We start from the raw sequence: 16,015 nt of genomic DNA, 5'->3' as shown, positions 1-16,015 counted from the left end.
ATTTAGGTTTCACAAAACTATGTGAGAATACAGAGGTAGGGGGCATTCCCAAGCCAAGGAGGTCAGAAGAATGTGCCCCTGCCGAAGATTAGATCCCAGAGTGTAGAGTTTACACCTCTGCTCTTTGAGCCCCAGGCTGTGGTGGTGTTGAAATGGCTATGGACTTTAATAAACCAGTTCTTCAAGCAAGTAAGAGTGGATGAGTTTAGCCAAAAATTCACAAAACTATAAAGCCAAGCCACTCATTACCTCCTCATCTTCTAAAGACCTTGACCTACAGTGGTCCTGGTGCCTCTGGAGGAAGCTGCCTCACAGGGGGCGGATGCAGGCTCCAATCCTCCCCTCCCCTGGTAGCACCAGGCCACAGCACTGTAAGGACCATGAGTGGCTTCTACAAGAGCTTCCAGGGAAGCCAGAAGGCACTCTGGTGGTTTGAATGGGAATCCCCCCAATAGACTTGCATGCTTGAACACTGGGTCCTCGGTTGGTGGAACTGTTTGAGAGAGTTTAAGAGATGTGGACCTGTGTGAGATGTCGGGGTCCAGCCTGAACCAGTTTGTACCTTCCAGCGTAGGGGCATTTGGTTAGAAATGTTAGGCAAAATAGACAGAGGTACAAAAGAGATAGAGAAACAGAAAATAGTACTGGGAGGGCAACTCCCAGTATTCAGTGAGTCTGCCTGCATTTACTTTCCATATGCTTACATACCCCAATCCAAACAGGGAGTAGTGGGCAAAAGACTGCTTTAACAGGATACAAAGAACAATCAGAACAATTATTAGACTCAGTACTCGAGACATCGAGCCACTATCTCCTGAGCTAAGCATTCTGATGTTTTGGACAGGATATGTAACATATGCACCCTAGACCAACTATCCTGTAGGCAGACACTCCTGGGTCAAACCTCCTGTTTTCAAATGAAGGAGCAGGAATAAGCTTAAATTCTCTGACCTTTGGTCAAGGTGAAGCAGATCTACCTCTATTGGGCCCATCTTAACCTCCAAAACACCAAGTAACCACACTCTAGGTCAGGATATCTTGTTTGTAGCCACACCTGTTGTGAGCAACTTCTTAGGAAGAGTAAAAATAAGGTCAGACTCTCTGACCTTTAGTCAAGGTGAAAGAGGCTCACGTCTGTGGGCCCACACAGTGAGATTACCAGGACTCTTGATCTGTCTCACGGCTGCGGATCACGATGTGAGCTTCCTGCTTCCCCCTTGGCATTATAGACTCTAACACTCTGAAATACTAAGCCAGATTACTCACTTTCTTGTCTAAGTTGTATTGGCCATGGGGTTTTACCACAGCAACAGAAGAGTAACCAAGGCAGGCACCTCCACTGTGGAGCAGCCAGAGCCCCTTGAAGGTAAGAGCCATTTCAAACTCATGGAGTGCTTGAATGCCTTTTAAAAGGAGGGACTTCTGGGCTCTAATCATATCCAGAGGTTTCTGACTCCGTTAAGTACAGGAACTTCCTTGGCCAGTGTGAGCTGTCTTCTGATGATCTGCACCTGCTCAAAATGTGTGCTTCCTGGTGCCCCATCACCAAATGCTGTACCTGCCACCTGTTACAGCTGGAAGCAATTTTTTAAAGTGATACTTGGTAGATTCTTAAAGACCCAAACCCCCAGGTCACTCCAAGTCACCCTATGATAAAAGCCACTAAATGTAGTAACTGAGGGACACTCCAGTAGCCTCAAAATGGGATAAAATGTGTTGTAGGCTGTAAGTGGAGGCCCTACCACATCCTCACTCCCTTTCTCCTTTCCCTCAGCAGTGTAACTGCATGCGTCCAGTCTCCTGGTGCTTAGCCTTCCCATACAAGGGCCTCCCCAGTGCTCAGTCCTGTGAAGGAACTCTCTGCTTCCTTTCAGCTGCTGCTGCCACCTCCAACACTCAAGAACCCTCCTGTCTTCCCCAGGCCAGGCATGTGACAGAGGAGAAAGAAAATTGAGGCAAAAGTTGTAGCTGGTAGAATAATCCAGTTACAGCAAGGCTGAGTGGGAAAGCCTCTAGCAATTCTTTAGGGCCTTTTAAATAGAACACACATATTTTCTTAACAGTTCTTAACACAAATGGTGGTCACCCACTTTCTCCAAGAGAATATATTCTGGGTCCTTTGGCCTCATAATACTCTAGTTCCTGGTTCTTCATCAGGATACAGGAAGCAGGCTGCTGTACCCATAGGCAATCTCTAATGGGTCTCCCTGTTACCTTCAGATGGCCCCCAAGGGGAACTCTCTGAGAGCCTAGCACAGGGCATTTCATTCTGGCTTCAGAGCAAATGGGTGAATTATAAAAACGCACAACCAACTGACAAGAGAGCATCAGGGCCGTGTAGTTCACTGAACACAGGGCTCAGAACAAAGTTTGGGAATGATCACCAACAGGCCTCAGTCACAACGCTTCAACTCAGAGTTTTCAACTTTACAACAACGTAGAGACACATTCAGTAGAAACCACACCTGGGATTTTGAGTTTGGTCTTTTCTTGACCTAAAATGCACTGATCCTTTCTCAACTTCACACACACACACACACAAAAAAAAAAAAATCACTATTAAACCATAACCTCTCCTTTCTTGTTTGCCCCCCAAAATTAGTTTACCAATGATATAAAGGATAATTTTTAAAATCCTACAGTCTGTAAACATTCAAACACTTTAAAATTCCAAGTTCTCTTTTACAATATCCAAAGTCTCTCAACTGTAGACTCCTATAAAATAAAAAATAAGTTGCATACTTCCTTATTCCAAGGGGGAAGAACTGGGGCACAGTCACAATCAAATAAAAACAAAATTCCAACAGTGTTAAAAAAAAACTTATTATTTAACATTTAGGACTCACTAATGATTTGTCTCAGCTCCAGTATGCTTGGGAGCTCCACTTGGCCACCTCTGCCATCCTCGGGACACACAGCTTGTCTCATAGGTTCAGGCCAGACTTATTCCGCACCTGCTGCTGTCCCTGGTGGTCAAATCACACACTGGACATCTCTGGTACGCTGGTGTCTCCACTGCAGTCAATCTGTATCTTCACCAATTGTCTCTCTTTAGGAACTCTGACCCTGCCACATGGTGCCAAACCTTGGCTGTTCTCCGTGGCCCCTTCAAGCCCACAACTTTCATACCACCAAAGTCAGAAACGTTCAAGACGCTTACACATTACCAAGTTTCAACTTCCTGCTTGAGATGCAGCCTTGGCCCACTCTGACATACAGAGTGAGTTCCAGGACAGCCAAAAACAACAAGAACAAAATCATAGCTGATTCTTTGTCCACAACTGACCAAAAAGATTCTTAATTCAGTCATATCATATGCATGATCTTTACAGACTCTTGGCTTCCCTCGAAACTTTGTAAGTCAGGCCTCCATCTTCTGCATTTCTTTCCCAACACTCTTCTCTTCCAAATTCCCATAGAGTCACCCATGAAGTTCTGAGTTCCAAACACTTCCATAGTCCTCCCCAGAATAGCGTGATCAGGATCCTGGTACCAATTTCTGCCCTTGTTTGTTTTCCACTGCTGTGAAAGACACCAAAACCAAATGGTGGAGGGCAGAGCTTTTTTGTTTGCTTGGGTTTAGGGTTGGTTTGGTTTTCTGCTGTTGTTGTTGTTGTTGTTTGCTTGTTTTGACCTACACATCGTGGTAACGATCCATCATTGAAGGAAATCACAACAGAACTCAAGGCAAGAGCCTGGAGGTAGAAACTAAAACAGAGACCATATAGGAATGCTGCTTACTGGCACACTTGCCATGACTTTCTCGGCTTTCTTTTTTTTTTTAACTTATTTTTATCTTATGTGCATTGGTGTTTTGTAGTGGGTATTGGGTCCCCTGGAACTGGAATTACAAACAGTTGTAAGTTGTCACATGGGTGCTGGGACTTGAACCCAGGTCCTTTGGAAGAACAGTCAGCACTGTAACCACTGAATAATCTCTCCAGCACCCTCAGTTTGCTTTCTTATACTACCTGGGAACATCCCCCAGGAGTAGCATGGTCTGTGGACTGGGGCCTCCAATCCTCCCACATCAACTGGTTATCAAGACAATGCATCACAGACTTATCTACAGGCCAGTGTAATGGGGCATTTTCTCAACTGAGAAATCTCTTCCCACATGACCCTAGCTTGTGCCAAGTTAACAAAAAGCTAACCAACATTGGTCACTTATCCAAATAGCACTGGTGTGTAATAAGCCAATGTGCAGTGCAGTCTGTGGGTGCTCAGACCCTGTGTGGCATTGGCACACCAGAGTACCTCCATCATTGATGGAGGGTTCCATGTGTCCTGAGTGATGGTCTCTATCATCTAACAGGGTCTGTCTGCATTTGATAGCACCATTTCCCAAAATACCAACCAATCACAGTCAGAGTGCCCAACAAGACACCTGCAGCCTTATCCTGTCTCACTGCAGCCTCTATGGGTGCAGAGGGTGCAGGCATTCTCTGTCCTCACAAGATGGTTCTGGGCTAGTACAGCAGGTCCCTCCACACAGGGCTCTGGTGGATCTCATTGAATGAACTTTCCATATACAGGTGGGTTTCTGAGTCCTTTCCAGGGGTGACTGCCTAGCCTTTGCAATTTCCCTTCCCCCGCTTCACAGAGGAGGAAAGTGAGGAGGGAGAGCCCATCTCCAGGGAACGGCCACAGTCACAAAGGTGGCAGATGAGTAGGTGGATGCTATGCCTTCTGAAAGCTGCAAAGGCAGCTGTCCAGTGATTGTGTGGTGTGCAAGCACTAGACAGAAGCCATAGGAAGTGGTGTCTCAGGTCAGCACTTGCACAGACTCACACAGCACTTTGACCTGGTGATGCAGGAGCCTTCAGTGTTAGGGAAGGGGAGCCCGGGCTGCACCGCCTCACAAGGGCTACTGCACACAGTATGTGAGGTGATTGCCAAGATACAGCTCTTGAGTCAAAACAGCTAGGGTGCACTGAAGTCAAGACACCCTAGAGTGTCCTCATGCCTTTCCCGGGGGAGGGGGTCAGGTCACAGATGGTGGGGGGGGGGCTAAGGGCAGCAAAGGCAGCTTCAGACTCTGGGAGAAGGAAGGCCTGAACACAGTCAGGTTTACAATTTGTTTATTGCAACAGAAAGTCAACACAAACAACTGAAAAGGAATTTCACCAAAAGCAACTGGCAACCTTGTCTCTTAGACAATACACATTTTTAAAAATGGGGCATCCAGAGATCTGGGGGAGCCACTAAGTACATAAGTACAGCTACAGTTGATGTGTAACCCACAATAAAAGCAAACATTAATGTGTATCAGTATTCCCAGGGCCAAATAAATTAGGAAGTTTTTATGATAGCGGAACCCAAACCCAGGGCCTAGTGTCCTGCTGCTGAGCTGCTCCTCCAGCCCTGATCACATGATGGTGTGACTTCCAGGACCTTCAACAATAAGTGCTTTGTCCTACAGGAGTGGTTACCAATCAGTAAAACCAATTCTTTTCCAGTAGCTACTTGTGTTCACATATGAGAATTAGTATATATTTGCTTAAATGAAATTTTATAGTAGGATATTATTAATGCAATATTCTAAACCAAGGTTATTTTCACTCAGATGCCTTTCTCTATCGTATACCAGTCAGACTGGCCTGTGGGCACAGCAGTGCATCCAATACCTGGGAGCAGGTTTGTGGGGCGAGGGTCTGTGATGGGAAAGAGGCTGTAGAAGCCAGGATGTACCTAAGACATGTGGTCAGTGCTGTCCCTGCACTGAGTGCCCCTTTCTTTAGCAGCATCCTTAGTTTACCAGTTGCCATGGAGAGTCTCGGGAGGAGGAGGTGGGCTGTCAGGCCTCCCGAGACACCTCCCCCTGCTGCTGCTCTTTGGATCTCAGAACATGCACACCGAGCAGTGCCAAGTCTTCCAGGCACACCACCACCACCACCATGCCCTGCATGGCTGGCCGTTTTAACCCAACCAGGGCAGCAAGGAAAAGACAGGCACTTAAGAAATGGCAGACATGCCTGGCGGTGGTGGCACAGGCCTTTAATCCCAGCACTCGGGAGGCAGAGGCAGGCGGATCTCTGTGAGTTCGAGACCAGCCTGGTCTACAAGACCTAGTTCCAGGACAGGCTCCAAAACCACAGAGAAACCTGTCTCGAAAAAAAAAAAAAAAGAAAAGAAAAGAAATGACAGACACATACACAGAAGAGTTGGGATCAGGTTGGCTGTATGCGCTTTGATGAAGCCATACCAATCACACTATAATTGAAACCTCCCTGTGATTGTTATGTACAGAATGGGCTAGGATACCACAGGAAGTAAGCATCAGGGAGGAGGAAGCTGCAGTTGCCTGGAAACATCTGTACTTGCCTACACTGACCAACCATTTGTAAAGATTAGTGCTTGGACCAAAGGAAGGTGTTGCCATTCCAAGCCTGACCTAAGAATGGTCTTGTTAATTTCTCATGGGTCTGAGGCATTGGTCCTCGACATTGCTGTGCCCAGTCATTAGGAAGTTCATCTGATCTTTATACATTTACTCGTGACTTCCTCACCTCCCCACACTCCGCCAACACCTGATGGAGGAAGAGGAGGAAGAGCCAGGGTGAGGGCTCCTGGACTTTCAGTTTACAGCCCAGGCTGTCACATTTGGCACACTTGACTCTTGACCAGCACACTTCACAAGAGATTAAAAGGAGGCCAGGGGTTATAGACAAACTTAATGGCTATAGGGCCCTCTACCAGGTTGCATATGAGGAGCAAGCCCTTGAGCCCTTGAGTGCTACTGTCTGCCTACATCTTGACCCTGGATATCTAACCCCAGGACTGAGAGGAAAATCACTCAGTTGCTAACTGGCAACCTAGACTACAGTGTTCTGTCCCAATAGCTCAAGTTAGTGGCACTGGGAACCATACAGGAATGGAAGAACCTGTGTTGCTGAAGATTCCCTAACGACAGTCTCCCTCTTCGGCTCAGGTAAAAGCAGGTAGCGCCATTCGTACCTGCATATGCACATGCTCAGTGCATGCCTCCGTTACTATGGTGGCCTAAAGGTTCTCCCCATCCTCCAGGCTGCATGTTGGGCTTCTGGGCCCCTGGGGATTAGAGTAGGGCGCCAACCAATAGATGGGCAGACACTCTGTAAGCTACTGAGACAGGGGTGGCTGAGTGACAGCAAAAACAGGTTTGCCTTTCTCCTTTCATGTTTGTTAGCAGGGCAGAACACTCCCCCATCCCTAGCTCACTTTCTGCTGGTCCCATCACATCCAGCTACAGTCTGAAAATATTAAATGGAACATTCCAGAAATCAACAGAGACCACATTCCCATTGTTTTTTTTTATTTCAGTGTATTTTATGCAGTTCTATTTCATTAGTTACTGCTGTGAATTTCTTACTGTGATTGATTTATAAATTAAACTCCACCACTGGGGGGCTGGAGAGATGGCTCAGTGGTTAAGAGCATTGCCTGCTCTTCCAAAGGTCCTGAGTTCAATTCCCAGCAACCACATGGTGGCTCACAACCATCTGTAGTGGGGTCTGGTGCCCTCTTCTGGCCTGCAGGCATACACACAGAATATTGTATACATAATAAAAAATAAATAAATAAATAAAATAAACTCCACCACTGGTATGTTCATATAGGAAAAAGTACAGTATACGAGAGGGAGAGAACCACTGTCCAGACAACCACTGGGGCCATCAGATGTGGGTAAGGTGGCTAGCGCATTTGCTGTGTGCACCTGAAAACAATTTAAGTTTGCTTATGTCTGTGTTTGGAGAGCTGGTCTCTTTATCATTATGTAAATGGTCCTCTTCTTTGTAACCGTTTTTTCTGGACTCTTCTTTGTCTGATATTAGGTGTCTCCCCCTAGCTCTTTGTTTCAGAGAGTGTCTTTTACCTATGTCTTTAGATTCATAACTACTGTAGGGAGTGCAGACTTGAGGCTTGTTTCGCTTTAATCCCAATCTAACAGTTTTATCCTTTGACAGTGTTGACTGTTTGCATGTGATTATATGAATGATTCGGATCGGTGAAAGCCCGCCATCTCTGCTCGTCTTTTCTCCTCGTTCCGTCTGGTTCTGGTTTCTCACCTGCCGTCCTACCCTGAATTGATGGTGGGACTTAATGACTGTTTGCCCGGATTATTGACCTACTAGTGTTTATCTTACCTGGGGTTTACGGACAGAATCGTTAAGGAGAGCCTCACACTCTGTGCACTCCTTCCTTCCCCTCACCGTGGACAAGGTACAGCACAGCTCTCCTGGCTGTCCAGATCTGGTTATCTCAGAAGTGCTAAAAAGGAGAGAAAAGGGAATTTTATCTTCACCCTCATTTATTCCACTTCCATCACTCTGAGCAAATTCAGGTCACTGCTGGTGTCCCCCTCCACTCGCCAGTGTAGATCAGCAGGCAGTGAACGGCTCCTTTGGGCTTGAGAAAGCCTTGGATGGCCTTTGCGTCTCAGAGCTTAGCAGATTTTTCTCATCCCTTTAAATGATGCCGCCTGCTACCTTCTGCTTTCTCCGTTTACCCTGACCTATGTGCTGCAATCTTACTTCCTTACTCTGTATCTAACTTGTCTTTCTTCTTTGCCTTTGCTTTCAGAAGCTACGGGTGCTGTGGGAAGGGATGATTTTGTTGTTGCGTTGCTGTTATTCATTTTCCCTAGGAATATTCTCATGGTTTTCCTGATCTGTGGTGGTTTTGTTCGCTTGCTCTGTGTGTGTATGTGTATCTGTGTTTGCATGCACGTGTGTGTATGTGTGTGTGTGCGTGTGTGCGTGTGTGCGTGTGTGTATCTGTGTGCGTGCGTCTGTGTGTGTACGTGCGTGTGTGTGCATGTCTATCTGTGTGTGGTATCTGTGTGTGCATGTGTGTGTATCTGTGCGTGTGTGTGCATGTTTATCTGTGTGCGTGCATCTGTGTGTGCATGTGTGTGTGCATGTGTGTGTGTATCTGTGCGTGTGTGTGCATGCGTGCATGTGTCTGTGTTTATGTGCGTGTTGTGCGTATCTGTGTGTGTATCTGTGTGTTTGTGTATATGTGTGTGATATTTTCTCTACCTCTCTCTCATCCCGCTGGAGTGACTCTAACAAAGCCTTCAGCTGAGTTTGCTGTGCGGCTCATGGGTGTCCCTGCCTCCTACCCAACCTTTTCTACTTTGTATTACAGCTTGGCTGATTCCGACTGTCCCGTCCTGAGGCCCACAGATTCCTTGCTTGCCTGTGGATCTCTTGAAGCTGTTCTTCATCTCAGTTGTAGTTTGCTGTGGGTTTTGTTTTGTCTGTTACTATTGTTTTATTTCTATGTTTTCCTTTTGAAACTTTATTTCTTCTCTCCTCTAAAATCAGACACCAAACCCTTTCTTTTCTATCAGTTTCTGTCATCAATCAGTAATTTTACTCTTAGTGCCCAATGGTTTCAACACGTCTGTTGTATCTCACTCGGTACTTCTTGTGGTTTCAGGTGCCCACTGGGGATCTTGGGGTGCAAGTAAAGGAGAGTGAGCTGCACTTGCTTTAATGCTGTGAAGTACTGTAAGAAGCATGCATACATGTAGTGGCGCTGTCTGTTTAGAGAAATAGCCCCTTTATCATTGTCTCGAGTATCATGGCTTTCATAAAACAGGTCAGGCAAAAGATAACAAAGTGGTGTCTTTAAAGACTGAAAGAAAGTCTGCCAGTCTCAAGTTCTGTATCTACTACAAAAGCCCCACAACGTGCAGGAAAAATGCAGACTCGTCGAACAAAACAAAGTAGCTTCACGATGCACGCCCGGCGTCACGACTGCGCACCCATGTTAGTCCTGTGCTTTCAGCTCCGTGCCTTGTCAACACACGCGAGTGCCCGTGACTTCTCTCCGCTGCAGGCTTCCTGCTGAAAGTCAGTCATTGTTCTCCTAAGACAAGAGAGACTTGGGAAATCACTTCATTCCCAGAAACGGGCACATTCTGTTTCTCTTTACTGCGCATGCCGGAATCCGTCAGGACACAGGAGGGAGGTCACTCCCTCCCAGGAAACGGAGACACCTGTTTAAGCACAATACCAGAGAACACTGTCCTCATCGCACCCCAACTTTGTGTACCTGTGCTCTGCAGCTTACACTCCTGCTCCTCAGTGGAGAGAAGAGAGCAGGGAACACTTTCAGGGAATGTATTTCCGTCATATTCACGGGGAGGGTTAGGGCGCACCTGTGTACTCAGGCTTGCAAGCACCAAAGGTCACTGTTGCGTCTCCCTCAGTCACTCCGCACCTTGGCTTTGGAGACATGGTCTATTGCAGAACCTGGAGCTTGTTGATTTCGTTGTTACCGTCCAGCAAGCCCCAGGGGTTTCCTCCTGTCTGTCTCCCCAGCACTGGGATTACAGACCCAGCCTTTACATAGGTGCTGGGTATTAACCCCCACGTTGGCATGGCCATTCCTCCAGCCCCTCACACGGCTTTTTTGTGAACACCATGCTGGCTCGGTCCTGTAGACGGGAGCTTATTGGATCCCTTCTCTTCCCTGGAGGAAGGGTCTGCACAGCCTCAGTGGCTTGCATTCTTTTTTCATGAGTGCAACTCTTTTAGCTAAGTTCTTCCTACTTGGGTCTGAGTCAACCCCTCCTAGCTGTCTCCATCTTCCCTTGGAAGCCCCTTTCTTTCCTTAGAATTTGAGACACTTATATCTGCTGTGGTGTCAGTTCAGGGGTTGGTTAAAGACAAACTGTGAATTTGCAGCTTTATCGTTGTAATAGCAAACATCTCAAACAGAAATACCCATTGTGTTCCATAAAATGAAAATTCCAAATCTTCATTGGCTAGTTGGAAATACCGTCAGTCGGTTTACAGGCTAAAAGTCAGAAAGAGCTCTTTCCAAAACAGAAAAGTAAATCCTCTTGGACCTGTTTTGAAAGCCTTTGCTATTCCTGACATCTGCCACCAGGTGGTGCTCTGCCCCGCGGCCGAGCGTCTTCCTGGGTAAAGCAGGTGTTCAATAACAATTTTCCATGTACATGTGACAGGAATGGAGTGCAGCGGAAGCACATGCGGAGGATCTGCTTTTGGAGTGTCCCTGGATATACAATCCCTCAGCCCTCAAACAGGCTGAGCCGTAGGTCCCCAGCCCCTCACTCAGATTGACAGGCTGTCAGAATGCCCAGGCACCCTGTAACAGGGGGGGGGGTAAGAATGGTGGGGGTGTCCTAGTTAGGTAATTTATCAGAAACAAAACAAAACCATAGCGACTTAACAACAGACAGGGTGGGCTCCCAAGTAAACAATCCGCTAACAGAGGTTCTGATTAGCAGGCAATTCTTCCTGGGGTTCAAGAGCTCCCGCCGCCCCCATACTCATAGCCCTACTGTCTTTACAGGAGACATGGCAGAGGGGGAGAAGCCCCCAGTGCTGACCGTAGTCCCCAGCTCTTACCACAGTACTCTACTCAAGGCCTATATACTCAGCATGCAAACACCCCCAAGGCTAAGAGGATGAAAGTACAGTCACAGCTGGCAGGCGGTTCTCCAGCCAACGCTGCCCCATGAAGGGGTAGCCAGACGAACCCAGAATGCCCAAACTATACCCACGGGAACTGGTTCTGATAGCTTATTATTGTCTAGAGCAATCTTTCCCAGAATCCCTTGATTTCAAGATGCACAAGGAGGCATATTTACAATGTAGTCCTCCATCCTCACTCAGGAGCCATGGGTTGGCTGGCCCTCTGCATGCAGGAGTGCAGAGCCCCAGGAGTCTGGGAAGCAGTGTTGGTAAGGAGTGCTTCTGCTGCCCCCAGACACTGGTGAGAAGCCAGGCTAAGGCCTCAATGTTTGTGACCTGTATAGACGTCACCCAACGGAGACCTGTTTCTGAGCTAGCCCAGAAGCCCACTGTGCAGCTCAGCTGAGGAAAGGGAGGCCACTTCAAAGCAGAAGCTGAGATGCCACCGCTTCCTCCCCCATCAGACCCTGCCTGCACTGCCCCATCCCTGGCCACACATAGTGAAACTCCCTAAGCCGGCCCATAATCAGCAAAACTGCCTTTCTTTTAAGATAGAGATTGCGCTGACAATCTCCTTTAGCAACACTAGAGGGTAGCATTGAGTCCAGTTTCAGACTTCCCAGTATTGGCTCCTGGATTTTCTGTTTTGTTTGCCTTTTTGTTCCTGCCATGGCACACTGTATGGTATGACTCATGGGCTATGGCAAGCAAAGGAACAAGGCAGCTGCCAGCTGCCCTGGGCTGGGCTTCTCGGCTGTGGTGGAGACCCCAGAGGGGTGGGGCGTTCTAAGTGGAGTCATACAGACAAGACTGGTACTCATTTGGAAGGTGAAATTGGGAAACCATCTCCCTACTTCTTCCTGTTCAAGATTACTGGCAACACCCTTAGGAGAAGGCAGATGTGACACTAAGGATTCCATTTTCTGGGTACCCGGGACTCCTTGGGAACTCTTACCAGATTCCAGTACATCTGTAGATACCCACTCCTAGCCCCCCTGATCTCTAGTGTGCTTCTGTCCATACACTGTGGGGTGAACCAACTCCTGAGAAACAACAGGCCAGAGCCCCACCTAATCACCACCTCCACAGAGGGCTCCCTCTCCGCTCACCTTTTAGACAGGCGGTGGCCCAGCGCTGCCTTCTGTGGGGTTGCCTGCCTCTGTGTCCTGTGTAGGTAAGCCCCCTGTGAGCAGGCTCAGGGGGTCTGCAGCCCCCACCCCACCCCAGTCTTGCTGCAGTAGAACTCAGCACACACCTCTCCTGACTTACAAACTCTGCCGGTCCCCGGGATGAAATGGAGGCAAGAAGCAGGCCACTAGCAAAGTGGCCTCCTCTGTACAGCTCAACAGGCTGGGTCTTTGCTGGGAAGTAACAGAAGCAGTTGTGGGTTTTTTGTGGTTTGTTTGTTTTTTCATCCTGACATGCAGAGGGGGGTCCCTGTCCTATTAACAGAAAGAGACCCAGGCAGTCCAGGTGCTGCCTCCACCGGCTCTTCATCTACATCATGAGAAATTGTTAACGTGGGAGATTTTGAAACCCATGTTCTTAACACTCCTGGTACAGAAGTTCTGTGTCTACTTTGTCTCCACGGGGTTGCCTGTCACCCGGACAGCTAGCCTTGATTTTCCCTTACAGAGCTCTGAGTTCTGCTGAGGCCCCCAGCCTCCTTGCAGGCGGGTAAGCTGCCTGCCACCATTCCGTTCTCTCTCTTCTGTTTCAGCCGTCATCCCCCTGACGGATTCGGAGCACAAGCTGCTGCCCTTGCATTTTGCGGTGGACCCCGGAAAGGACTGGGAGTGGGGAAAAGATGATAACGACAATGCCCGGCTAGCCCAGTAAGACGTGCTCCACAGTCCGGTCCCTAACCCAGCGGTCCGTGGGAGAGCCGTAGTGGGGCTCCTGTTGGGGGTGGGGATAGAGGGCAGAGAAAGGATTGCGTGGGCAGACGAGGGAGCTCATGCCACCTCCGGAGCTTTTCACTCAGCCTTCTTTTGTCAGCCTCATCCTGTCTCTAGAAGCCAAGCTGAACCTTCTGCACAGCTACATGAATGTGACATGGATCCGCATCCCCTCTGAGACCCGGGTGAGCCTCACGTGCATGGGAGCCCCAACCTTGTGATGGGGGGAGGGGAGTAGGGTGGCCGCTCTATGCTGTGTGGGGTATGAAGCACTCCCCTCCCGAAAGTCCATAGACAGGGAGGGGGCACGCTGGCCACCCGCAGCTGCGGCCCAGAGGCTCCACCCCCTCATGTGCCAGGTTCCCAGTCCAACCAAAGACTTCCTGTTGGTGCAAGTGGGGGCGTGTTGTGTGTGCGTGTGTGTGTGTACACGCAGTGTGTGTGTACATGCAAGTGTGCGCCCCAGTTAGGTTTTTCCCCCTCTTATTTTGCACAGCAGGAGAGGAATAACACGCCCACTCACAAAACAAACCGTAGGCAAGTCATAACACAAAACTATCTCTGCTGAGATCGGAACAAGATGTGCTGCGGCAGAGCGGAATTAATTATAACTGTGTGTGGATCCTTAGAAGAGCTGGGGAACCGACAGCGCTAGTCCTCAGCGTGCCGGCACCCTCCCCTCCCCGAGGCGGAGGTGGCCGCAGGTGAAGTTGGCAGAAGGCAGAGAGCAGCCCACCCAACGCCTGCCTTAGGGGAACTATTGGGCGGCCCGTTTGCAGATGCTGAGAGATTTCGTTTTAAGTCTGTGACTGATGTTTTCATAATCTCGGGAGGGAACTCCCAGGGAAAGGGATTTGTGAAAATTGCTTACAAGTAATTGGTCCTCCCTGACATCCGTTTACTTAAGCATCCAGCAGGCTCTAAGAACTGAAAGGAGGGACCCTGCTGAGTGGTGTCTTCCCCACCGCTCTGAGGGCTCACTTCCCCTTCACCGGCACATCATCGAGTAGGGCGCCCCCGCGTGGCTCTGGTTCGCCGTGTTTCTGAGGGCACAAGGGACAACCAGGCAGTGGCAATTCCTGCCTCTCCCGTGTTGGAAGATGCCACTGTGCCCCAGGATGTTGCTCTCTAAAACCCACATGTTATGCAACGGCAGCAGCTGAGAACCATCAGGACCTTGCAGCCGGGCACATCTCTGCCCTACATGAACAGTGTGCTTGGCCAGGCCTGGGGTGGGGGGTGAGGGGTGGGGGGTCCTGTTCTGCCAGCCTAACCAAAAAGGGTCATCCTCCTGGAACCTGTTTGAGGAAAGGACAAAAGTAAAGTGAGAAGCCAGCGCTTTTCCAGTCTCCTCTGGAGACTTGTAACTTGTCATGGCTGGATAAAAGGAATAATGGGGCCAGACAAAGAATGTGGTTTGGGGCAAGGTGCCCAGCGCCTGCTTAGAGTAAGCAGGTGACACAAATGTGTGGGAGAGACGTTGTCTCACCTGGTGGTCTCTACCATTACAGAGATCTGGAACCTGCTTCTAGTGATGCCGATAGACCAGGAAAGAAGGCCATAGTGTGGACCTGGTGTCTCTCTATAAAAAACTCTGAGGCTCTGGAACTCCACTCCAGGGTGCTTATGGGCACTCTGACTCTACTCATCCACTGGGGATTCTAGACTAGTTATTTATCTATGAATCCCAAGATAAAGTTTGTGCTCTCTCCCTAAAAGGATGGTACCTTTGCCAACACCAGAACCTGCCTTCCACCCTTGCAAAGATCAGGGCTCTGTGTAAGATAAACACATCCCTCTCTAGTAGACCCCACCGTCCCCCACCGTCACCCCCCAACAGCAGAGAACTCAAAAAAAAAAAAAAAAAAAAACACCCCCGCCAGTGTCCTGGTCTCAGCTCCACCTGTGTTCTTGGGGCCTACACGGTGACACCTCTTTTATAACGGCCTTCCTTTCCTGCCTTGCCTCTCCACAGGCTCCCCTTGCACAGCCAGAGTCTCCAACAGCCTCAGCAGGGGAGGATGTGCAGTCCCTGGCCGAATCACTGGACTCGGACCGCGATTCTGTGTGCAGCAATTCCAACAGCAATAATGGCAAGAACGGTAAGGACAAGGAGAAGGAGAAACAGCGCAAGGACAAGGACAAGACGCGCGCAGACTCCGTGGCCAACAAGCTGGGCAGCTTCAGCAAGACGCTGGGCATCAAGCTGAAGAAAAACATGGGCGGGCTGGGCGGCCTGGTGCACGGTAAGATGGGTCGCGCCAACTCTGCCAATGGCAAGAACGGCGACAGCGCCGAGCGCAGCAAGGAGAAGAAGTCCAAGTCGCGCAAGGGCAGTAAAGAGGAATCGGGAGCGTCGGCTAGCACCTCGCCCTCGGAGAAGACCACGCCGTCGCCCACGGACAAGGCGGCGGGAACGTCGCCGGCCGACAAGGGCAGCGGGCCAAGGGGCGACGCCTGGAAGTACAGCACGGACGTGAAGCTGAGCCTCAACATCCTGCGCGCCGCCATGCAGGGCGAGCGCAAGTTCATCTTCGCTGGCCTGCTGCTCACCAGCCACCGGCACCAGTTCCACGAGGAGATGATCGGCTACTACCTGACCAGCGCGCAGGAGCGCTTTAGCGCGGAGCAGGAGCAGCGGCGCCGGGACGCTGCGGCGGCAGCCAGCACCACGGCCACGGCCAC

At 49.4% G+C, this 16,015-nt stretch overlaps 1 protein-coding gene across 1 annotated transcript in view; it reads left to right on the top strand.

Annotated features, from left to right (window-relative positions):
• The window catches only part of Otud7a (OTU deubiquitinase 7A), a 110,533-nt gene that overhangs the window by 92,208 nt on the left and 2,310 nt on the right, over nt 1–16,015 (top strand). Inside the window, exons 11-13 of the mRNA XM_026784279.1 lie at nt 13,153–13,267; nt 13,431–13,515; nt 15,306–16,010. Coding sequence (XP_026640080.1) covers nt 13,153–13,267; nt 13,431–13,515; nt 15,306–16,010 — 905 coding nt within the window. The remainder of the gene's footprint in view (nt 1–13,152; nt 13,268–13,430; nt 13,516–15,305; nt 16,011–16,015) is intronic.

The sequence above is a fragment of the Microtus ochrogaster genome, chromosome 22 (assembly GCF_000317375.1).
Source record: "Microtus ochrogaster isolate Prairie Vole_2 chromosome 22, MicOch1.0, whole genome shotgun sequence".
Lineage (NCBI taxonomy): Eukaryota > Metazoa > Chordata > Mammalia > Rodentia > Cricetidae > Microtus > Microtus ochrogaster.
This window is presented reverse-complemented; position numbering and strand designations above follow the sequence as displayed.